At 52.0% G+C, this 24,909-nt stretch overlaps 1 protein-coding gene across 1 annotated transcript in view; it reads left to right on the forward strand.

Annotated features, from left to right (window-relative positions):
• Positions 1–2,039: 2,039 nt before the first annotated feature.
• LOC101671862 (heparan sulfate glucosamine 3-O-sulfotransferase 3B1) overlaps positions 2,040–24,909 on the forward strand; it is a 39,255-nt gene continuing 16,385 nt past the window's right edge. The window contains exon 1 of the mRNA XM_004760137.3: positions 2,040–3,055. Within this exon, the coding sequence (XP_004760194.1) occupies positions 2,502–3,055 (554 nt within the window). The 5' untranslated portion in view covers positions 2,040–2,501. The remainder of the gene's footprint in view (positions 3,056–24,909) is intronic.

The following is a 24,909-nucleotide window of genomic DNA, read 5'->3' on the forward strand; positions in this document are numbered from 1 at the left end:
AACAATAGGAACTCATTAAAGACACACCCTTTGGAGACACTATTTCCTTCTTTCATTTCCAAAATAAAAGGTCGGGCTAGTGCTCAGAAACGCATTCTCGTGTTTTCGAAGTTTAAATAAGTTAATAATTAACTAATGAAATGTAAAATTGCGGGCGAATAAGTCACTTCTGCATAACAAATACAACATCCCAGCGGCGGGGGTGAAGAAAAGCTGTAAAGAAATCCCCCCTGTGAACAGAGAAGACGCAGGAGAACCCTCTACCTAGATTATTGCCCCCTCAGCAGTTTTGTAGGAAAATGTCCTGGGCGCAAAGTAGTTGCAAAGGGGTGGCGCGGGGCATAGCCGGGGCGCGTCGGCCCCAGGGTGGCCTCTGGGTTGTCTGAACCCTCTCGGGTCATCGCCGTCTCCCACTGGCACTTTTTCGAAGCAGAGGTGCGCACTATAAGGGCAGGCTGGCTTTTTCAGTGTGCACCAGACAGAGGGGAATTGGCCTTGGGGTAGGGCTGCGGGGACTCGGGACACTTGGGGACATTTACTGAGAAGCGAAGGCTAATCTCGGACAGCGGGTAGGAGGGCAAGGGCTCAGGTCGGTTCGTGCACGGTTGCGCCGACAGGGAAATGCAGCGTGGGCGGCGGCTCTCGGTGAGTCACCCCAGGGGGCGACACTCAGCCGCGGGGGCTCCGCTGGGGTCGGAATCGGAAGGAACATTCTATCCCGGAAAGGCGCGAAGCCGAGCGTTGGAGGCCCCCCTGGCCCCGCCGGAGCGGGGTTGCGGGCGCTGAAAACTTTCTGAGCGCTCCCGGAATGAACTTGAGCATCCCGAGCTTCTGAACCGCGAAGGCCGGGGCAACATTGCGGCGGCAAGAGGTACCACTCGCCGGCGCTTCCGCCGGGAGGGTTTACAGCTCGGCGGAAGCTTGGCTCCCCCGCCACGAAGGTCCCTTTGCAGAAACCTGGGGAGAGCAACTAACACTGGATTTTGACTTAAATAAGTGCAAGTCAGCGATCAGTCGGCTGCAAGTTGACTTTGACTTTAAAAGAAAAATCGGTGGGAAACACCTGATCATTAGTGTAACAGGTCAGCAAACCTAACTGGCTCCTGGATGAAGGCGAATGCAGTGTTGGCTTTAATATGTATTCAGGGAAAGGGGAGGCGAGAACATGGTCTTAAGCCTGACGTCCCCAACAAACATATCCCGACAGAACTTGCTACACGTGACTTTCACACTCCCTTTCCACCACGAAGCTTCCTACCAGACTGTCTCTCACTTAATTTCTTCCTTCGCTCCTCCGACCTTTCCCGGCGGTTTGGGAAGGCAGGGAAAATTTTTCCCCAGGACAGTTTACACCGGTCTCGGTTAATCCGCAGCCCGAAAGAGATCAACCCCTGACAAAGAAGAAAGAAAAACTTAAAAAAAAAATGTTGAAAGCCATTTATAGACTTTCCACTTAAACTTCCAAAACCCGTGCCTGTCCCGGAAGCCCCCGCCCCTCCGAGTCCCTGGTGTGGGATGGTCGAGTCTGGGGGCTGCAGGCGTCTCTGGCCTTGACTCTCGCTCTTCCAACCCCCTTCCTTCCCAGTGCACAAGACACACACACACACACACACACACACACACACACATCACAAGCACTCCAGCGAAACATCTGGATCTGGGCTCGAGTCCCCGACACAAGGGCAACTACACGCCAAGACTGGCTCCTGGGGAGCGAGCGCAGAAATGCGCGCGGGAGCGCGAGCGCACCACAGTACCACCCCGCGGGATCAGAGCTCTCCCAGCGCTCTGTCAATCCAGCATCCTTCCGACCATCTGCTCCTGTCACCAGCCCCTGGCTCCGCCCCCACCGAGTCCGCCCCGTAGCCCGCAGCCAATAGCAACCTCCGACCTCTCTCCACCGCTCCAAACCCTTTCCACACCCCCACGTTCCGGGAGCCGGTTGGCTGCTGCACGCTCAGCGGAGCGCCCGTAGTCGCAGGGCGTTCCGGGTTTCTGATAGGCGGAGCGGCCCGTCACTCTGGAAGGCCGGGCCCGCCCACCCCACCTCGGTCTCTGGCTCTCTTCCTGCGCAGTTCTTCGCAGCCTCCGCGGGGAAGTGCCGGGGCTGCTCCCTGGGCTCAGTGGGCAGGCCGGCGAGAAGGCAGCCCCGGCGAGCGGCCGCGCCGCGTACGCGGTCCGGAGTGAGCAGGGAGCGGGGGTTCGGCGTTCTCTTGCTAGAGCAGGAGCAGCCCCTCCGCCAGCAGTTGCCGCCACCCCGACTTTCGTCCAGTTGAGGCTCCTCTCGGGCAACATGTCAAAAGCCGCCACCGCTACAGCTGCCGCCGCCACCTGGGGAAGAGTAGCAGCAGCGGCGGCGGCGGCGGCAGCGGGCGCGCGGGGGCAATAAACCGAACCCCGCGGGCGTCCTGCGGGCCAGGGAACCCTCTCCGCGCTCACAGCTCCGGCGGGCCCCGCGCCATGTGCTGAGCCATGTCCCTCGCCGCGCCCCCGGGCTGCGCATGGGGCAGCGCCTGAGCGGCGGCCGATCCTGCCTCGATGTCCCCGGCCGGCTCCTGCCGCAGCCGCCGCCGTCCCCGCCACCGGTGAGGAGGAAGCTCGCGCTGCTCTTCGCCATGCTCTGCATCTGGCTCTACATGTTTCTGTACTCGTGCGCCGGCTCCTGCGCCGCCGCGCCGGGGCTGCTGCTGCTGGGCTCGGGGTCCCGCGCCGCCCACGCCCCGCCAGCCCTGACCCCAGGTCCCGATGGGATTGCCCCCAGGCTGCCGTTCCAGGCGGCGCCGGCCACCCCTCCGGCCGCGGGTAAGGAGCCGGCCGAGGGCGCCGCGAGCCAGGAGGAGCAGAGTCCCGAGACGCCAGACTCCCCCAGCTCCATCTCCAGCTTCTTTAGTGGATCCGGGAGCAAGCAGCTGCCGCAGGCCATCATCATCGGCGTGAAGAAGGGCGGCACGCGGGCTCTGCTCGAGTTCCTGCGCGTGCACCCCGATGTGCGCGCCGTGGGCGCCGAGCCCCACTTCTTCGACCGCAGCTACGACAAGGGCCTCGCCTGGTACCGGTGAGTTTCCCTACCGCGGCCGGGGCTAAGGGACGGGGCGGCAGAAGAGGGAAACGTGGCATGTGCTTGGGGAAGTGACAGGGGTACGGCCGCCGACCACCGGGCGCGGGGAGGGGCAGACTGGAATAACGCACGGCGCCCGGAATCCCGCCCCATCGTGGTACGGGGTGCGCGCGGCTCGGCTCTCTCCACAACGCGTAGAAACTTCTCGAGGAGCTCCGGCGGCCCCGTGACCCACGGTGCCCTTAAAATTAGTCAAAGAAGGGGGCTAGCCACTGGGATGGCGCTCAGGGAAGCGCGCAGCCCTCTTACTGTAGCCGTTTCGCAAACGAATCGATCCAGTGTGGCTCGTATTTAGTGTTTGCTCTCGGAGCCCCGGGACGTTCTGCGCCCAGTCGGTCACGGTCTCCACCCTAGACCAACTTCTGCAGCAGCTTCTGCTCCCCAGATGGGGATGGGGGTGGGAGAGACAGCGTCCGTAAACTTTTTTCCTACAGTCCTCCTCCTTGCTGGAACCCGAAGAGGGTCAGACCCGCCTGGCTGGCGGGCAGCTTGGGCTCGGGAGGGTGAGCTGGGCGGGTGGCCCTGCGCCGCCGCCTCCTGGCCCACGGGCGGACGGACTGACGGGCCGGCGGTGCGGAGCGTGGAGCGGTGCTGGTCCCTGTCGGGCAAAGGCGCGCACTGCAGCCGGCGGGAGCGGCGCGCAGTTTTGAAGGCTCCAGGGCGCCTCGGGCTCTGCTCGCTGGTTTCCTCCTCCTGGGCCTGGGTGCCAGGAGAGCGCGGTTAGGGACCCGTTGTCCGCGGGCCCTGTACACGTCGGGGCCCCAGGAATGTAAGGGGCTCATTGGTTGGGAAATGTGCGTAGCTCCGGGATCGGGGCTTCCGGGAGCTCGGTTTTCGGGTGGGGTTCTAAAAGGACCACGGCCCTCAGGGTCATTCATAATCACGACCTTTGCCCAACGCTTTCCAAAGCTACCGACCTTTGGGGTGGGCTTCTGGGTTGAACGAGCTTCCGGTGGGGCCCGCATGGGCAAGGGAGTCCACACTCCGGCCTTCGGAAACTTGGTCGCCTCCCAGGGGCTCCGGCCAACGGCCCTCACCCGTTCTCTCTGGCCATCAACCCCAACCCTCCCAAGTAGGACTCCCATCAAGTCCCCCGGCAGGCACCTTCCAGGCCTGAGCTGCTCGGGACTTCGGGAAACAAAAGAGAAAAGTCGAACCGAACCCCATTCCCTGCTCCCATCCCCCCTTCTAGGCCCCAGGAGAGATAAAAGGGGGCTGACCCAGTGGATTAAAATCGTTCTCTTCCCAGCCTCGCCCTCTCCTTGCTTTTTTGTCCTTAATGTTTTTATTATTGTCAGGAGTTGCCTATGTCTCGAGGTTTAGCCAGCCGTGACAGTCACGCTACCCACCGTTCCCGGGCCGTGGACACTGGCTGTTTAAGAATGGGGGCTCCGGAGTCCCGACGTCTGGATTTGCGTCCCGGCTCTGGCGGCTTGCTGGTGGCGCGGAGCCTCAGTGCTCCTGTCCGTGCAGTGGGGATCCTGTGGTTCCCCCCCCCCCCCGCCCCGCGGCGGGGAGGAGTGCGCTCGGGTGCCTGGCTGGCACGTGGGGGCCTCTCCGATTGTTATCGGGGCCACGGAGGGCATTGTTACTATTTCTTCTCCCACCTCTTCCACGGGGATGTGGGTCCTGGGGTCCGGGGTTGCAGGCTATAAGGCGCGCCCTTCTAGGGGGAAATCCACCAGGGGCCAGAGGTAGCCTGGGCTGTTCGTAGATGAGAAAACTAGGGGCCGGGTTGGGAGGAACTGGCGGGGGAGAGCGCTGGATCCGTCAAGTCAGGCGGTCGTAGAAGCACCTGGGGCAGGCTATGGAAATCCCCACAGGAAGATTCACGACGGCTCTTAGGCGGCCGCGCTCCACCTGCTACGTTCCTGTTGATTGACTCAAAACTGCTAAAGAAAGAAAGAAGCCGCCCTGGAAAGCCTCGCCGCGCGCCTGCGGCGGGGAGCGCAGCCGGGGAGCTTCGGGCGGGACCCGGCGCCCGCGGGCCGCCCTAAGAGCGGCTGCGACCCGCGGCTGCACTTCGGGGAGGCGGGACCTAGACTAGGTTTGACCTAGTCATCCCCACCCCCTCACCCAGGCGGAGGGGCCGTACCGAAGGGGCGAGGAGGCCTAAGGCCGGCGGTGCTCACCCCGCGGACCCGGTGACGGGCGGGGCAAACCGGACACCCAGCAGCTCGCCCCACGCGCCGCGATCCCGGGCTACTCCAACGGCGCCCGGCGGGACCACAGGCTTAGCGGATGTTTTTCAGGGAGAGGGAAAAATGTCTTCCAAAATGCCATCTGCTTCCTTAATTTTTTACTTGATTTAGAATATTCTGGATGTCTGGGCCAACGTGTGGACTCAATTATTTTGAAGACAGCCGTTTTAACTTTGAGCAGACCCCACCGGGAAGGGATACGCCTGTCCCAGAACGCTTTTCCGAAAATCCTGTGCCCTGGAGAGCAGCGCTCGCCCTGGCTGGAGCTCTCTGGGCTCAGCCCAAGCCCTGCTGCTCGCGGGGAGGTGTGCGCTCCATTGTAGCTCCCGCTGCGTCCGCACAGTCAGGCCGCAGACTGGAGCAGAGTATAAATAATAATTAACCCGCGAGCGTTGCAGTTCGGAAACGTGGTTAAAACAAGTCCTCAGAACCAGAGCAGAGGAGAGAGGGGAGACATTTTGGAGGCATTTAGACATTCTGGGGGCATTAAGAAACTACGGGCACGGATGGCTGAATCCGATAGGTAGGCTGACAGTCTGCAGGAGAAAAGGGCTTGGCTGTGTCTGAGCAAGTCGTTAAGGGGTTTAATCCGTGGGTACACGGTCCTGCTAAGTGGTTTCACCCTTAAATCCAGGGCCTGGTTATATTTGCATCAAGTCTTAGAGCTTGTTCGTAGCTCTTTCCACTTGGCATCAGGAGACGCAATCGGCCAGAACAGAGGGGGATACGGTGGGATCAGAGCCTGCCGGGGTGGAGACCGGGAGCTGACCTTGCCACCCGCCAGGAATCACACGCTTTTCCGCTGCCTTACCTGCTACAAAAATATGACGTGCTAATAGATGTGGTTCATCTGCCCCGGACCCGACTTTGTTTTAGTCTGGGATTAAGACGCGTGTGGGTTTTGTTTTTTGTTGTTATTGTTTGTTTTTTTCCCAGTTTATTATCCGGCTCGCTTTTTCTTTCTCTGATCAGGCCTCCCAAACTTAACAGGTGTTTAAAGGCCCCCACGGAGTAGCCCTTCCCTTCTGTGTCATGGTTGTGAAGGTGTTGGAAAAACAGGGAGCACTGGTTCAGGAGACCCTCACTAGGCCAAGCCTGGAGAAAGCACCCACCCCCTACATTTAGGCTCTGAATATGGGTTTAACCCTTGAATTTAAAATGAAATATGTACGTACTTTAATTGGTTTCTCTTGATTTGGCTTAAGTGTGGTAGATTTTCATGAATTTTAATGACACCAGTTTGGGAATTAAGTTAGCTAAATATTGTGTTTTTTTGTTTGTTTGTTTGTTTGTTTGTTTTTTAAATATAAAGAAATATGCCTTAGGACAGTGGCAGAACTCCTTCCCCCACCTTGACTTCTTTCCATTTTTGGCTGTACAAAATAAGCTGACACTTCAGTGCTGTGGCCACATTAAAAAAAAAGTGTAGTGTGTGGGTGGTTTAATGATGTTGATAGCTAACACTTACTGAATGTTTTCCCTATGTGCCAGGCACTGTTTCAAGTTTTACAGGATTAGCAAATTTAATCCTCATTATAGTCCTGTGAAGTAGGTACTTTTACAGGCAAAGAAACACAGGCACAGAGAGGTTAAGCAACTGGCCCAAGGACTCTCAGCCTGAAAGTGACAAGGCTGATATATAGTTAGCCAGGTCGTCCTGGTCCAGGGGTCATGCTGCGCTGTGCTGTCTCGCTTAAAGTGACCCAAGCATGATGTTGGTCACATCTGAGGAGCTGAAAATGGGGTTTGGTTTGAAAGAGTTAGCATTTTCTGTTTGTACCTCCCTGTAACCTTGGTCTGGATTGATCATTTTGTCAATTTTAAGAGTACCCGGTCCAGAAGAGGCCAGCTACTCCATCCAAAAGTGACTGATAACTAGAGTAAGGGTAATGACATCACTACAGAAGTTTAATTTCTCTGCTGCATAGGACAGTTGGAGTCAATGGAGTCATTAAAATGACAAAAATATCACTCAAATAAAAAGGCAGAGAAAACATAGGGAGTGTCCCTACTGAGATCCGATTTATTCTTTTCCATTTGCCTTTTTTAAGACTGGGGAGGTATGTGGAGAGGACATAGAGTTAACTAAGATGTTACAGAACTTCTTGGATGAATTTATTCATCAAAAAAAAAAAAAAAAATACAGTGCCCCAAATCAACACTGAAAACGTGTACTCATTAACCAGAAGATAGTTGTAACTAACACTTGGAGCAGATTTCTTTAGAAGTAGAATCTAAAACCCAGTCATGGAAGAAATCTCTCTTGAAAGCCAATAGCTGGAAATAGTATCTTGCATTTTCAATTTAACAAATGCTGAGAAAACTAATGTCTCCCGTGTTTTCCCTCTGCTGGTTCTGAAAACCTGGTGGCAAGGACTGCTTCTGTCTTCACCGAGGGAAATTTAAGATCCGATCTGATTGGAGATAATCCTTTTTGAAGTAATTTGCACTTTCTCAGTGCTGGAGTTTAAACCAAATAGGCAACTCACTTCAGTCTGTTGGGTGAAGATAAAAAAATCTGCATTTATATGCAACAATTTGAAATACAAACCATCATGTTACAAAGCTGTCAAGATTTATTAGCAAGACAGTGTAGCATGTGTTGAACTCTGGTTTTAATTAGGCACCTAAATTAGACCATAAAATGGTTGATTAATCTTTTACAAGTTGAGGGGAAAATATAACATAAATTAACCTAATCATAAGCGTTTTCCCAGATGTTCTGAGTTAATAAAATAGTCAATATCTAATAGAAACCTATTTGTTTTAGATAAATAAAATGCTTAAATATATGAAATAAATTACCCTTAGCTTTCAAGTGATACAACATTAATGAACAGGTCTCTAAAAAAATTAGTCCATGTCTTAAAAAATATTTGTTGACGTAAGATACTAGAATTAGGAATTAAATGTTGACTAAACTAGATTTTCGCCGTTTTAAAGGAGCTAAAAGCTTACAATTTAATATAGACTAATAATTATAAAGACATTATTCTAGCTAAAGTTGTACTGTTTGCGGCTTTTTAAAGTGCTCTGTCACAGCCATTTCTCTAGTTTGTTTTGTTTTCGTTTGAAGAAAAGCTTTTTGAGATCTAGAAAAATCAGTATGTCACAAAACTTCATTCCAAGTACGTATGCTGGTTTAACCTTTTTGTTAAAACATGTTGTATAGGCTCTAAGGTTTTCTGATTGCAGAAATCGACCCTTTTAATTACTTACATTCTTTAGAATTAAAAGCGTACCAGGGATTTAAAACAACAACAACAACAACACAACCCCACCAGCCAGCTAGTGTTATAAATCAGGGTACTGGCATTTATTTCGAGCTCAGAACTGAAATACGTGACCAAGATTGCTTGCTGACTGCTCTCTCTGTCAGGAGTTTCTCAATACTTTATGTCCTCAGTCTATGAACATGGAAATTAAGTTGATTGACAGAAACACAAAATGTCTACTCCAAAGGCAGAACATAATGAGCATTTCTTTTGCTGTGAATAGAGTTAGTTTCCAAATAGGGCGCTACCTCTCTCATTTAACAGTGGGTGATTTCAGACACTAAGGGAAATTTCAGTCCTAGGCTGTTGGGATAGTCAGGAATCCCAGCAAAATGAATTTCCCAAGTATGTGGCATATTTTCAAGGGTAATGAATACAATATGCTGCCTACCTCAAATGAAAACATTTACCATGACCGAAAAGAAATGAGATACTGATATCTTTGAAAGCTACTTGTAAGTAGAGCATGAAGCTTTTTCAAATACTTAAAACATTACCTTGTTAGAAATCCCCTATTGCTCTCAAACTACCAAACTAAAACTAACACCAAATAAAACTTCCGATAGCGTAGATCGGTATTTTTTCTCCCCTGAATTTAGACTTGGGAGCAAGGACCAGGCTGGTTACATGATAATAAATAATTTTCATTGCGGCCAAGAGGCATGTGTGAAGATACTGCTAATGCCAATAAAATCCCCCATTAATTTTCTTTTCGCATAGGTAGGTTATTAATTTCCTTCATATTTGTATCTTAAATTCCTTAAATAGGTATTTTTGTGACTTGAAACATACTAAAAATAGCGTAAGTTAGTGAGTCATTCAAAAAATGTTACCTCATTGCATCATGGGTGAAACGTGTCAATAGCAATTCTGTGGTCCACAGACTTTGCTCGCCTCCCCAAAAGAGCTGCTTTTAAAAACTGGGACTGTGGATCTGGTTAGCGAGGGACTACCAGAGAGGAATTTGTTTCCCACTCCCATTGGTAAAAGTACGTATATAACAACAAAAAAGTGTGTATGTACATACATATGTTCACTGTGACTTTAAGTTGACACATTTGTTCTGGAACAGATAAGCTCTCGGGATAAAATACTTCTCTTCTAAATATAGCAAATATGTTAAAAGAAGACTCTGCTTTAACTTCCAGTCGGTTGTATTTCAGCCCACGCTAGGCTGTTTCTTGACAAAGGGATCAGTGCTTTTAAACACTTTTGACTAGAGTGTGAATGATTCCGTGTGCGTTCATCAAGCCACTGGGGGGCTTAGGATTCAGAATCACCCCCCCCCCCCCGTCTCCCCCAAATCTCTGTCCCACGGTCCTCCGTATGGTTACACTTGCTCAGCAGCCTGTACAATGCTGAAAGATGGTTCTGGGCAGCGTGAAGCTTGGGGCAACAAATGGGAGAATGGGGGGAAAAAAGGGGGCAGACAAGTGAGAAGCAGCAGATTTCCAAAGCACGCCCTTGACTGAATAGCTGAGGGGCAGGAGGGAAGGGTCTGGTGGTGACAGAAGCGTCCAACATGTCCCCACACAGGCCCCCGGCGCGGCCACGTGTCCGTCCCCTTCGGGGAGCCGGAGGAGCGCTCGCCTGGACCTGGCGCCCCGGAAGGTGGCCGAGCACGCGGCCCGTGGCCGAGAAAATGGCTCCGCGGCTGGGATCAGTCAGCACGGTCCCTTGCGTCGCGTGGGATCACTACATCTGGTCCAGGAGCGCTGAGCCCCGGAGACAGATGGCGGGGCTTCCCGGGGCGGGGGCGGGGCCGGCGGCCGGGCGGGGGCTGCCCCTCTGCCCCCGGGTAGCCGCCTGAAGCCACGTGACCAGCCCGAGCGCCCGGCTCCGGCCTCACCTGTTGGCAAGTCCCGCCTGGCTAGGCGGCCTGCGCCCGCAGGGGGCGGTGCGGGGGGCCGGCCCCGCGATGATTGGTCAGAGCGGTTTCCAGGAGACCAATGGCGTTCCGCCCGCGCGACGGCCCCGCCCAGGAGGGGCTGGCGGAGCCGGGGCGGGCAGGCTCTCCGCTCAGCCGCGCAACCCTCGGGCGGAGTTAGGCTGCTGCTGCTGCCTGGAGCGGCGCTGGCTGATGGGTTTACTCTCCTCCTTCCTTTCTCTTCTCTGAAACCTGCACAATTGCCCCCTGCCTTCTGCGGGGGAGGTGTGTCTGCTCGAAATGCTTGCCTCCGCCGCATCGAGTTTGGGGACAGGGTCGGCCTCGCTCTCTCTGAGTCCCTGGCTGTTGGGGTGCGGGCGGGAATGAATGAGTTCTTGGGAGTCCGACAAGGAAACCCTCTTAACGGGTGTGGAGGGAGAGGGACGTGGCTCGCGAGGAGAATCCGTAGAGTCCGTTTCCAGCAAGCACGTGTTTTCTCTTTCATTCTTCCCCGCGCCTCACCCTTTTCTCTCTGGGGGGAGGCCCGCAGCTCCTGGGTTCACCGCCTCTGGGACGCCTGCCTGGGATGCCAGTCAGCGGATTCAGTGGACACCCCAACTAGCTTTAGTTGCAGGAATGAGGCCCGTTAAGTGTCAGGATGGAAGACAAAAAGTGGAAACGGCCTCGGGTGGGGAGGAGAGGAAGGAAAAGGAAACGACAGAACAGATGACTCCCAGACCCCTTTCTGATTCCTGGACTGAGACCAGGTGGCTCGCCACCCCCACTCCCACCTCCCCCAACACTTTCGCCGCCGCTCCCCACGTGCCCCTTGAGGCCTCACACTCCCAGGCTGCCCTCCTTCCAGCAGCACCCCCCACCTCGTCCCCTCAGTCCAGCAGCTGCCCCCTACCCACAGGGGGTTGGAATGGCTCCTCTTGGGCAGCCCCAGAGCGCCCTTCTGCTCCCCTATCCTGCAGGTGGGCACTTACAAGCCTTCTTTAGTGCAGTGACAGATGAAATGACAGCCGTTTTACATTGTGCACTGGGATGTCTGTTATGGGTGTGGATGAGACACCTTTGGGGTGGGGGGTTTGCAAAGGTCCAGGTGATGACCTGTATTAAAAAGGCTAGAAAGTCACATAGGACAGTGCTCTTGGCTGCAGGAAAGCTGGAAGAAATGCAGGATTTGGGTCTTCTGTCCGTTCAACTAATCTCCCTGGGGAGAAGACACACTAAGACAATTAGAGAACAGTCTTGCAGCCCCAGACCACTCCTGGTGCCTTCCCCTAGCTGAAAGGCCTCTCCCTCCCCCTGCTTGCTTTCTAAGGTTGGAAGCTAGTCCTGGCTCAGCTCAGCCATTCCTCTGGCTGTGCTGTTCCTGGGGTCCCTGGTGCCCTCCAGGCTGATTGTTACAGAGTCTCCAGACACTTAGCATATGCTTGGGCTGCCAGTTAAGGCAGATTCACAAAGAAGTAAACATCCTGTTCCCAGCCTGAGCTTTTATCAAAGCCCCAAGTGGGTGCGTGGGTGTGTGGGGGAGGGGTGGGCACAGAGAGTACGTTTCAGGAGCTGATCACTACTTTGTTACTGACTTGAAACACTCAGAGGGAGCAAGTGAAGGGTGACCATTTTAAGTCTTTTTCTGCAGTCCGTGAATAATGAATATGCTCTTACAAATCATGCTGACCTGTTTTCTTCACTCATCTAACAAGGATTTACTGAGCACTTACTTTTAAGAAAAATACAGAGACTTTATATTTTAAAAAGTTTTAGGATCACAGCAAAATGGAGCAGAAAGAGAGTTCCAGTTCGCCATGTCCTCCCACAGGCCCAGTTTCCCCCACCACGACCAGAACGGTCAATTTGTTACCCCTGATGAGCCCATGTGACCCAGCATCCTTCTCCAAAGTCCGTAGCTTACACAGGGACTTAAACAGTTTGCAACATTGCTTTTGATGTTGCACGTTTTGAGTTTTGACAAAGGTAGAATGACCTGCATCTGTCTTTGTAATGTCCTACGGAATAATGCCACTGCCCTAAAAAAATACCCTGCTTGAGCACTTTTTTTTTTTTTTTAAATCAGGTGCTATGCTGGGCAGCAGCTGAAGTACTCAGGAAGTACAAGAGACACAAACTTGGCCTCCAGAGGCCTGTGTTAGTCCGTGAACTTAAAAAAAATAAATAAATCCACAGGCTCAAAGACTTTGCAGAGCAATTGAAGCTCCAATTTGGGAAAAAAAAAATCTCAAGTCCAATTCTAAAAACCCTTTGAAGGAAGGAAGATATCACAGGAAGCCTGTGATAAAATAGTGCAAATTAAGAAATGTGATTTTTGTATTTTATGTTCCAGGAGCTCTCTGAAGAGAGCTAAGGAGATAAGGAGAGGGAATGTCAGTTACTATGTGATGCAATAGGAAAAAAAAAAGAATCTCAGCCTTAGTGAGTGAGAGCCTGTAGTGTGCTGGGAGTGATGCTTCCTGTGTGATTTCCCCCACATTGTGGAGGAGGAAAGGGAAGCTTTCAGAGATTGCCTAAGGTCATACAGCTGGATCTGTAGGTGGCTCAGCCCCTTGAACCCATAGCCTCCCAGGAGCCCTGCAAAGGCCACATCTTGGAGCTCCCATGCAAGGCTGAAATCCGACCTGGTGTTCCTTCTGGACCAGGGCAAGCCGTCTCTTTCATTATTTCTTCCCCCTGCCCCAAGCCTCAGACTTCTTCACATAAAGCTGTGCCCAGGGTTATGTTTTCCTTCTCTCTCTGTCCCCATGCCTACTTTTCCTTCTGCCCACAGCCACTGCTCAGCCTCGGCTCAGCTGGAAGGACATCTGTGTTGATGGGTGACACTCTGTAGGTTTCTCACGGGTGTACCCAGCATTCCTTTTCACCCCCTTCCCAGCCCCCCAGACCACAGCTCGGACTCCAGAGGTGAGATCTGTGTGTTAGAAGCTGCTTTTTGGACCCCAGCCTCCTTCCGTTTCTTCATTTACCAACCTGTTCTCCTTCACCTGTTCCTCAAAGCTGCCCACAGCCCTCCCACCCCCCACCACGCTGCCCCCATTCTGTCCCCAAAACTCTCCCTCCCTCTGGACTTCTGCTTCCCCTCTGCATTCTCTGACATCCTAACCTTCATTGTCCCGGTCAGTGGAGACATCCTGCTTTGTCCTGTCTCCAGCAGCCATGCAGGAGAAGGTCTCCCCATAGAGCAGACTTGGCCCACGCTGAGTTTATGCCCTTGTCCAAGAACTTGGCTCCTAACCTGCAGCTCGTTAGCTGTTGGGGTCACCTCCGCTTACCTATGCCAAGACCCACTGTGCCCACGGGAACTCTGGACGGCATCTTCCTTCAAGCACCCATTCACAGAACTCCATCCACATAGGTGGAAACTCCAGAGAGATGGTGGGACCTGTAGGATTACCCTTTGCTTCAGTATTCCTTCTCAACCTGGCCTGATTTTGTACTTCAAGACTTCCGCACTTGTGAGAACTGGTGCGTTCTTTCTTTCGTGCGTTCTTTGAAGAAGATCCCGGGCACCATATTATTTTTTTTTTATAAATCTGGCTTTTTCATCGCTGTTGTTCAGATTCTGATTTCACGTACCCATAAGAAAGTGTAGGAAGCAGAAGCGTGCGGCCTGAGGTACGCTCGTAAAGTCAACATCCCGGTGTAACTGCGGTTTAAGAATTCCAGGAAGCCACTGTCGTGCTCCCTTCTGGTCCCTGTCTCAAGGATAACGACCGTCCTCTTACGTTTCACCACCCCTCAGAGTAGTTTCGCCTGTTGTTGAACTTAGACTTGCAAAAAAAAAAAAAAAAACCTGCAAATTCATTGCCGATATTGATGGATTCAGCAGTTTCACAAACAAATCCAGATTTTCTGCTTTTAGGATCTGACGGTCCTCATGGTTAACAGGTGCCTTAGAGCTAGAAAGAAGCTGCACCTGCGAATGGGGGCATATTCTCTTCCATTTGACACAGTCCCCACTGCTCCTTATTGTATCCCACTTGGCCAGCTTCACTCATTTGTTACCTGCCTGGTTCTGGGCCACGTCAGTGCCAGACAGAGTGGGAGCTGCGGACTGTCCCCTTCCCTGGCTCCTCCCCCTCTTTTTCTGGTATGTATTATTTCAGGATTGAATTTCCTCCATCTAGTTCATCATGGCATTCTTTTTTTTTTTTTTTAAAGATTTTTACTTATTTATTGAGAGAGAGGTAGTGAGAGAGAGCATGAGCGAGGAGAAATCAGAGGGAGAAGAAGACTCCCCATGGAGCTGGGAGCCCGATGTGGGACTCGATCCCAGGACTCCGGGATCATGACCTGAGCCGAAGGCAGTCGTCCAACCAACTGAGCCACCCAGGCGTCCCCATCATGGGCATTCTTGTTAGATTTTGGCCTCAGCTTTTCCCTACTTGACTTGGTTTTCATTGTACCCTGCTATAAAAATTTTGGGAGAGGCTGCATCGTGCTCTACCCACTGGGACCCTTTGAAATCAGCATCATGATCCTGAAGTCCGTTTGAATGACCTGCTTCTACTTAAGAAAATGTTTCTGGTTCTTTAACTGTCTCTTCCATGTGCCCTGCCCTCCCCCACCCCCCGTAGTTGGGGTCTCATCCTTTTGCTACCAGACTTTGTGACCCACATGACATGTACAGTGGAGATGAGCCCAGCCGTGTTTGCTAACTGGTGTGGGACCACGTTTTCCCAGTCTGTTGTGGTCCGATGTGTTGTCCTACTTTGTGTGATGAGCACACAGCTCATACCTTGTGCAATAGCCACACTGGTCTATAGCCCATTGCGAGTTCACGGATCGGACTGTGGGTGTTACAGCAATGCAAATGGATTTACAGCAGCTTTAAATGCTTGCTCTTGGGTTGTACGTTTACCTTGAGGACAGTTTGTAGGCCGCTTGCCGACCACACTTGGAGAAGTATGGTCTCAAGTGTCTTTAGTGAACAGAAAATTCTAGAAAGATCAATAGGTGATGTGTTGGGAAAATAATTTTGTGTTAGCATATTAAAGGCCCCGAGAAGTCCTGCACGCAAAAAACCAACAACAAAACCCAGGACAGAACAAAAATCTGATTCAGGTTCTCACACCTGGTGTTTCCCCTTGAGTACAGAATCCTGTTTTCATTCAATATTGACTGATCACCCGTGGCACGGTGTTCGTCCTGATGCCACTTTGGGGTACATTAGTAGAGCAGGGCTCCAGGGTTTCTCAAGTTTTGGAGTTGGCCACCTCCCTGACCCTGTGCTCTTTCTCTCCATCTTTAGCCTTTGCAGCACACAAGTTGCTCCTCATGGCAAGGTAGACTCCCTACTTCTCCCACTTGTGAAGTTATCTCACACCTAATGCATGGGCATCCCCCCTAACCCTGCTTTCCCCTGGGGTGATCGGGTGATTGTGCAGAAGAAGTAAAGAGAAAGGGGGCTTGCGGTAAATTGGGGACCATGGGCAGAAAGGCACTGAAGCTGAGGCCTGGGGAAGCCGACTTGATCCTGAGGATTTCAAGTCGGGTCTTGTTGCTGGCTTCCTTAGAAGGCTTCTCCTGGCTGGTGTTCCCCGAGCAGCCTAATTGCTGGTTCAGAGTTCTTCCAAGAAGCTCCTGTCTGCTTTCAAAGGTAAGCTCGCTGTCTTTCTCTGTCTCTGTGGCACTTGATGGTGCTGGAGAAAGGGTGAAGCCTTCCTCCAACCTGCCTGGCTCTGTGCAGTCCTTCTGTTCTATGTTTATCATCCCACTGAAAGGATCACTCCCCCCACACAGGTCTCCAGCGGATACAACGTGCACTGCTTCAGATCAACATTGGCAGCCTTGAGCTGCAAAAGAAACCAATCGCTTTCCCCCCTTTTTTAAAATCTCCCCCTGCCTTTTTCTTTTCTTAAACGTGCATTTTCCCTTTTGTTGTCTGGGGCCAAGGGGGAACACTTAGAAGTGTTCTTTAGACACACAGCGCCGGAAACGAAGGAAACTTTCAGATTAGGTGTCTCTGGGAAAGGAGGCAAGTGGAACCTTTTTACAGCGAGATGGGGGGGATTAATTTACCTGTTTGTACAAAACTTAAGTTACAAGGGTATCTGGATTTCCCCTCCAAGCACTCTAAACTTGCCAGAATGATCTTATTATCTTCTGATACACTTAGCATCGACTCCTCGTGTTGGGTGAAATTCTAACACCTGTTTGAACGGCTCCCTCACCTCTGCCCTGAGCTCTTGCTTACAGGGGAGATGCTTGGCAAGGAGCTTTTCACATGGTCTGGAAGCAGGCGGTTTCACACCAGAGTGGGGTCCCCTGTTGCATGTACCTGATCAGCTTTTCACGCTTATCTCACTTCCCTTCCTATAAAGTTACGTATCTTTTAACGAGATATTTAATACCCATCTTATTCTCGTTCAGTGGGGCCTTCTGAAAACCAAGCAGTAAAGGCAGAGCGGACTTACTGTACTGCTAAGTCACGACCAGGGCATATCGACGTGCCTGGTATGGCTTCTGGGATGTTGTGTCTGCCACTCATTTGTTCGTGATTTGATTTTATGCATCAGACAGATTTTGATCACGGGAAATGGGTTGAGCAGTCTAAAAGCATTTGGGGAAAAGAAGGTGTTAAGCTGTTGTCAGGATCCTTACAATCTTGGTGAGCTGAGAGAAGGGGACCCGAAGAGAGGCCACCACTGAGCTGGGCTTTGAAGCATGGATAGGAGTTTTCTGACCCATTGTCTCAGAAAGCAGATTAAAAGGGTTCAGGGCAGAATAGCACTGTGGGAAAGGCGAGAGAGGAGTGGTAAAGCATTGGTGGAGTAGATGTATTGGGGCCTGGGAGAGGAGGCTGGCTCAGAAGTTGAATGTTCATTGATTGTTCTCTAGCAGGTTGAGAGAGAACCGTGTCTGGTTCCTGGCTGCAGGCTTTCCCGAAGTGATGGGAGTCCCCTCCCATCACCCACTGGGGTCATGATCTCAGGGTCCTGCCCTACATTGGGCTCCCTGCTCAGCCAGGAGTCTGCTTCTCTGCACCTCCCCGCACTTTTGCTTTCTTGCACTCTAGTCTCAAATAGATAAATAAAATCTTAAAAAAAAAAAAAAAGGTGACTGTAGTTATCCATCAGGTGTGGCTTAAGGATTGCATTTCCCTTGGGGGGCAGAAGAGGAGGCTCAGGAGAGCCAGGTGGGGCGGGGGCAGGGGCGGGGAGTGCTCCTGGTTAGGGGGCTGCCCGCGTGAGGGCGAGGGGCCCCTGGACCCCAGGACTTTCCGCTCCTCCCCTTCCTCCCCGTTTCCCTCATGTGCGGTTATTCTTAGCGTTGTGTTTGCCTCCCCGCCCAGCTGGAAACAACCAGGACAGAAGGAACCGCGGCTTTTATGTGCTCGGTAAGAAGGGCATTCGCGCTGGGGAGCACGCGTGCCAGCTTCCCAAGGACTCGGGCTTTTGTTCATTTTGAGGTCTTTGATCAAAAGAGCCACCTCATCTTCCCCAGATGGTGTCTTTCGGGGATGTCAGTTGTGGGGGCGGGGAGGGGCCGGGCACGTCCCCTACAGGTGTCTGTCATCTGTGCTTGCTCAGTCTCCAGACCTGGCACGGGAGTGCGGGGTGTGCCCCCAGCAGCAGCCGACAGCAGCAGCAGAGAGCAGAGGCCCGGCTGCGGGGAAAGGTGTTCCCCAAGCAATTGCACTGTGGGTCAGTGGTGGGCGTAGGTCCTGAACGGGGGCCCCCCTCACGATCCACATGTGAGTGCCATAAAGAAGTGCCCTGCCGCTGGGCACTGGTCAGTTACATCCTGATGGGGATTCAGTGCTGGTTCACATTGATCCTAAAATCCTGTGGCTTCTCTGTGCTCAGTGGAGTGTATCCAGGGGAGCCCATGTTCGCGTACCACAAAGGATCGTGTCCACTGGATACCAGCAAAAGACGGGGAACTGGGGAGGATTTCACTTAGTTCTGGGTGTCCCGGTAATGGGAAGGCCCTGCTGGTGTTGCTTTGGTTCCTTATGGCTGCATGGGGCTTATTAATGTATGGACCATCTTTTTCGTGCCAGACTCCGGGGCTGCCAAGATCCATTCATTTCACAGATACGTTTTGCCTGGGTATCGTGTCCACACTCCCCGATCCTGTCCTCGTGTGGTTTTATATTCTACTAGGGAGATGGCGCAGTAAACGAAGAACAAGGAAACTAACAAGAGAAGGCCGCCACTGATAAGAGCCGTGAAGAAAAATCAGAACAGAACAGAGCATCATCGGATGGCTAGTGGGGAGGAAAGAGCTACGTTAGGCAGGAGGCCTTTTTTGAGAGGTGACGTGGAGTAGAGGCCTGAATGAAGAGAAGGGATATCCGAGGGCCCAGGGGACGGGAGCGTGCCCCCAGAGAAGGCATTGTGACCACAGTGAGGAGATCAAAGGAAGTGGGAGGGGAGGACAGAGGAGAAGCTCTTTATGTTCTTAATGTATTCTTAGCGTGAAAGGATGCCAGTGGGGGCTCTGTGAACGGAGGGATCTGACCTACTTTTTCAGAAAAACCCTGACCACTTAGTGGAGACTGGCCATAGAGTGTTGAGGGGGGAAGGCAGGGGTGGAAGTGGCCCAGTAGGCCTTGAACTACGCAAGAAGAGAGGGATGGTTAAGGCCGAAAAATATTGCAAGGGAAGACCTGTTCTGGGTTGCGGGAGGGTCTCCCCTGGGAAGGTAGGCTTCCGAAAGGAGGGGACACCCTAGTAAGGTTTTGATGGATGAGTAGGAGTTCGTGTGCAGACCCTGTGGGGACGGGGACTTACTTCTTGGCAAGAGGAGTAAATGGGAAAAGGCAAGGAGGTCTCCCTGAAAAGGTATGGTTGATGCAGGGAAGGAGGAGCAGAGGAGAAATGTAAACAAGGTAGGACAGCGGCGGGGGGAGGTCGAGGTCTTTGGTAAGCGAGCCTTCAGCTCTTGACTTTAAAGTGAAATTAGCACAGCGTAACTATTACACACCTATGTTTTCCGGCTGTCTGTCTCTCTCTCAAGTATTTCAGCTAGGAGGGGGGGATTTACAAGATGCCCCTGAGTGTCCTTAACGGGAATTGCTTTTGCCTAGTGATCAGGAAAGATGCCACGGGGGTGGGGGGAAGGGAAGCAAGTGCTGGAGATCCTCTCAGGATGTGTTCGAGACCCGTGTCCTCTAAGCTGCTTGCTTTTCGCTTGTCTGGATGGAGCCTTTCATTAGGGTAAAGCCTAAAGCCATGTAATTAGAAATTCCACTGCTCAGCTCTTAGGACCTACAACAGAATGGCTTCATGGACGCTCAGCCCCAGCTTTCTTAGAAGCTGAGCAGGGCCAGGCTGCTCGCGTTGCCAAGATGCCAAACCCCGTAATTAAGAGGTGGCTTTGCAGGCACACACCTGTTCTGAATGTGCAATTAGGGCCTGTCGCCCTTCCTACTAGAGCTTGTACCTACCTCTGCACCGACCACTCGCAGGGGCTGCGGGGGTGTCTGTATGGGTTTATGTCTCCTGTGCCCCCTAACTCTCTCCATACCCACAGCCACCTTTCCTTTCTTCCTTTCTCATCCTGTACTCTCTTTTCTGGTTTTTTGTTTGTTTGTTTTTTGTTTTTCCTGAATGCCAGATTTCTGATCATTTCCTCCCCGGCCGCCTCTTCTGTAGTTTTACCCAGAGCCACCTGGGTTTATTGCGCCTTTATCTGCAAACCAAAGTAAGAAAGTCTTGCGGCTTTTGGTGTTGGTGGTTTTTCTTAGGGTTCAGGAAAGAAATGGCGAAGAAGAAGGGGATGAGCTCGGAGGCCCCGGGTAAGAGGAGGATGGTGCTTGGGGGGGGAGGGCCTCTGGTGGTGGGGTTTTTCAACCCAGGATCGTTCAGCAGATACTTTGCAATCTGCATTCCTGGTGGGTAGCCAGGGTAATTTAATTTCCAGCTGAGAGGCTACTCCCCGTATGATAGTAATCTCAGATAGTTAATGAGCTAGAAGAAGCGGCAGCCTATGGAATTGATTCTTGGGGGCTCAGCTCAGTGGCTTTGTGGTACTAATTCATCAGCCTGTTTGTTTCTGGACTGGAGAGGCTCATTCACCTTGGCATAGTTTCAGGTATCCTTACTTCTGAAGGATGGCTTTGGCTATGACTTCTGGCTTTCTGGACATTTAGGGCCAGCTTGTTTTTTCCTTTTCACACCTGCTTTATTGAAAGGGGAGAAGGCGATTAGGGAGGAGAACCTCAGGTCAGCCCCTCTGTCCCGGACACCTGTAAAGCCCGCCAAGAAAAATTCTCATTCTTCCTTCTCTCCAGCCCGGGGTGTCCAGCCTTGTGGGCTCAAAGCCTGGAGCAGTGGTGTCGTGGAGTATCGGTCCTAGCATTCGGGGCGAGTGCTTTCCTCCTGCAGAACACCGACCCGGCTGGAAAACAAAGGGCTCAAGGGTGCGGTGGGAACAGTGACAGAGGAATTAGGGCCATGCTTGGTGGGAGGCTAATCTGATTATTTTCGTGTGTGTGATCATTTGTTTCAGAAGAGTGAGTGAGAAGTGAACTCAAAGAAAAGCATAAGGCAGGAGTGCAGGGAACCAGCAAGAGGTTTAGCTCCCAGTTTTTAAATTAATCTGTCTACACACGCACACGCACGCACACAGGTGCGCATGCACGCCCACACACATTTGTTTAGTGTATGTTTATTTCATTATAATTTATAGCCCTTATCATCCCAGAAATTAATTTGAAGCCAGCCATTCTGGGACTCCTGGGTGATCTAGTTGGTTAAGTGTCCGACTCTTGGCTTCAGCTGAGGTCATGATCTCAGGGTGGTGAGATCGAGCCCCGAGTCGGGCTCTGCGCTCAGCGGGGAATCTGCTTGGCTTTCTTTCCCCCACTCCCTCTGCCCCACCCCCACCCCTTGCTCACTCTAGCTCTCACTCTCTCAAATAAATAAACAAATATTTAAAAAAAAAAAACACCCCAAAACAAGCAACCCTTTTTGTTTCTTATTATCAGAAAGGGAGAGAAGGGACGGTGGGAACCTCTTTAGGAAGGGGGTGGTGGTGTGAGGTGCGTCAGGGGGGTCCTGTGCTGGACTGGGTCATTTGAGCCTTTTGCTCTTGGGAGGTTCTTAGAAATGTCGAGAGCTAGGATGGCCGGGAGATTCAGAGCCAAACATCCTGAAGCCGAAGTCCTTGGTTTGCCATTGTCTGGTGTTTGATTGGGGGCAGCCCTGTTTCGCCGCCCCCAGCCCTCGCCCTGCCCATTTCAAAAATGGAGCCCACGTCCCCTGAGAAGAATGGTGGGGAGCACCACCAAGATCATGGACGTCCCGTGCCGTGCCTTCTCGTGAATAAGGTGCTGGGCGGGTCCCAGAATCGACCTCCTCATGGGCAATGACAAGAATGAACCATCATCTGATCAAAGGAAGCCCGTTTCTTCTTTACCAGGGGCAGAATTCTTGTTCTGTGCCATGAACTCGGGGTCTTCTAGCGATCAGGGTCTTTGTGGCTTTCCAAGGCCACGCGTAGACCCATTATGTCACGTCGATGCTTACTAAGGTAACGGTGTGGTGTCCCATTTGTAGTCAAAATCTGAGGGGGCGAAGGAAGCTCACGGGGGTTAAGTGTGATGCTGGCGCATTACGTGGATGGAGGATGCATGTCCCCTGGGCTCTGGGCACTGACCTCCTAACGCACCATCCCAGTCCGATTCTGGTGGTGAAGTCTGGCTAATGCCTGACACGTGGCTGTTGGGCTGTGTCAGGCTCTTCCGTGGGCCCCTGGGGTCTGTGAAGCCCTGAAGCTGAATCCCAAAGTCCATGTCCCCTTCGTGGACAATGCTGCCCCAGAGGGCCCATCCCGTTTCTCGGGTTCTCTGTGGAGCCACGTTTGGCAGTGAGCAAAGGTCCTCACCATTTCAGTTCTGTTCGAAATAAGAGGTGCATGGTCTCCCTTCAGAGGAAGAGGGTCCCAGGAAAGGGAGTCCTTCCTTCATCAGATACCCTGTTTGTTACTAAAAGAAGTCGCTCAGTCAGTTAAGCGACTGTCTTCAGCTCAGCTCATGACCGCAGGGTGCTGGGATCGAGTCCCGCATCGGGCTCCCTGCTCAGCGGGGCGTCTGCTTCTCCCTCTCCCACTCCGCCTGCTTGTTTCCCTCTCTCAGTGTCTGTCAAATAAATAAAATCTTTAAAAAAAAAAAAAAAAGACCTCTCTTGGAATTCTGGGTCCTTGGAGAACTTTCTGGAAGACGGGTGGGGTACCGTCGTTAAGCAGATCTTCCTACAGTCAAATGACTGCATTTCTCAGTGTGGTACGTGGTGGAGGAGCCTGCCTCCAAGTGACGAGTTAATCAGCGTGCATTTAGCCAGCGCAGAAAGACCGTCTTTGGAGGGGTTTGAACTCCATTAATTTCCCAGCCTGGCTAATGGGGCAGCGGAGAGCATCTCTCTTGTTCTCTCCTTTAGGTGGTGTTTGCTCATGGGCTTAGTGCTGTGTGTTCCCAGCCCCCGGGAGTGGGAAGTGGATTCATTTGGAAAAGTAGCAGCTTAAAGGCCTTTATTTGGTTTTGTCCCCAAACGGAGAGGCCACTGAGCATTTCAGAGGAAGGCTGGCCACCCGCTCCAGGCCGCCCCATCTGCGCACAACTGGCCTTTCTGGAACAGAGTTCTAGCCAGAATCTGGGTTGATAATTGCCTTCTCCCCAATTTTTTAAAAAAAGTTCTAATTTTTTACCTACAGACCCGAAAACCTAACTCCTCATTTGTTTATGTTCTTGGAGGAGCACCTGCGTTTTGCTGCTCCCTCACACCTCCTATTCACTGTGGGAAGCTACAGCTCACCTGGGTGAATTCACAACACATGCGTGCCACGCCTAAAAAGGGGCGGTGACCCTTGCTGCCACCTCTCCCCTCGTCTCTGTCCTGTTCCCAGCCTTTCGTTTTTTCTTCCTTCCAAATGGCCTCACATTATCGGCCCCTGTGTTCGTCCTTCCTGCTCTCCCCTTTCCCATTCAGATGCACAGAATCTCCCTTATTCTGTATCTTCCTTTTTGGAAACCTACTTAGCAGTGGTTTTTAATGATACCCCAAAGGGTTGCAGACACATATGTTGTGACAGGAGACAAGAGAAGCAGCAAAGGGAGCCATGACTGGGCCCAAGAAACGTCTCCTGTGGGACTATGGGTCCATAGCTCCCCGGTTGTCTTCGTGGACAGACAGACAGACCATGAAGACACGTGTCATTGAAAACAGGCTGTCGGTTAAAAGAAGGCGTGACTGGTTTTGGTACTGAGATGGGGGGGGGTTGACACGAAGAGGACACCACTGGCAGGAAGAACACTTTTCCAAACATACGGTTAATCCAGCCTTCTTTTTTTTTTTTAAGTTTTTATTTATTTATTTGACAGACAGAGATCACAAGTAGGCAGAGAGGCAGGCAGAGAGAGAGAGGGAGGGAAGCAGGCTCCCTGCTGAGTAGAGAGCCCGATGCGGGACTCGATCCCAGGACCCTGGGGTCATGACCTGAGCCGAAGGCAGAGGCTTAACCCACTGAGCCACCCAGGCATCCCTCACTTATTATTTCTTTTAAATATATAATTTATTTGAGAGAGGGAGAGTGAGCTTGCTGAGGTGGGAATGGGTAGGGAAGGGCAGAGGGAGAGGAAGAGAGAATCTTGAGCTGACTTCCATGCTGAGCATGGAGCCGGGCATGGGGCTCAATCTCACAGCCCTGAGATCATGACCTGAGCTGGAACCAAGAGTCGGACTCTTAACCGGCTGAGCCACCCAGGCACCCCTGTTTTATTCCTCATTAATGAGAAAACCAGGCAGGTGTGAAGTTCACTTGGAATAAGGAAATGTTAATACAAATCTTCAAAGAGAGCGGGAAACGGACTTTTCTCCAGATGGTGGGAAGTGGAGAGGGAAACCCACAGAACCTTCAGCAAGCATTCCTCTGCATATGTAGGGTTAAGAACTCTGTATTGTTCGTGATTCACAGATCTGCAAAATATTTCAAAGGCTAGAGTCAGCTAACCGGAAGGACGCTCTTTGCACAACATGGTTTTGTCTTGGAGGCACTGGTAGTCTTTTTTTTTGCTCATTCTAGATTTTTTGACATTTTCTTCTCAGTCTTCAGGAGGCTCACAGAGCCCAGATCTGTTTAATCAGCACTGCTGGGGAGCACGGTATGCCACGTTCCTAATGTGTCTTCGCGCCACTCGTATCCTACCCTTGATGTGGATTTTCTTCGCTTCAGATCACATCCAACATCTGTCTGGCATTTATTCATTCACCCACTTAACCCTTCATTCACCTAACAGCCACTTAGTTTTGCCACCGTGAAAATAAGGTGCAGCCCAGTTTGCAGCCCCCTTGAGAAGTGAAACGGCAGATGGGCAAAAGTCATGCTGACTGTGTGTGTGTGTACGTGTGTGTATTTGAAGGAGCGTGTTGGGAGGGTGGTGGTTATGAGAAGGGAGCAGGGATTGCTAATCCAGAATGGGGA

The sequence above is a fragment of the Mustela putorius genome, unplaced genomic scaffold (assembly GCF_011764305.1).
Source record: "Mustela putorius furo isolate JIRA1106 unplaced genomic scaffold, ASM1176430v1.1 tig00000867_pilon_pilon_pilon, whole genome shotgun sequence".
Lineage (NCBI taxonomy): Eukaryota > Metazoa > Chordata > Mammalia > Carnivora > Mustelidae > Mustela > Mustela putorius.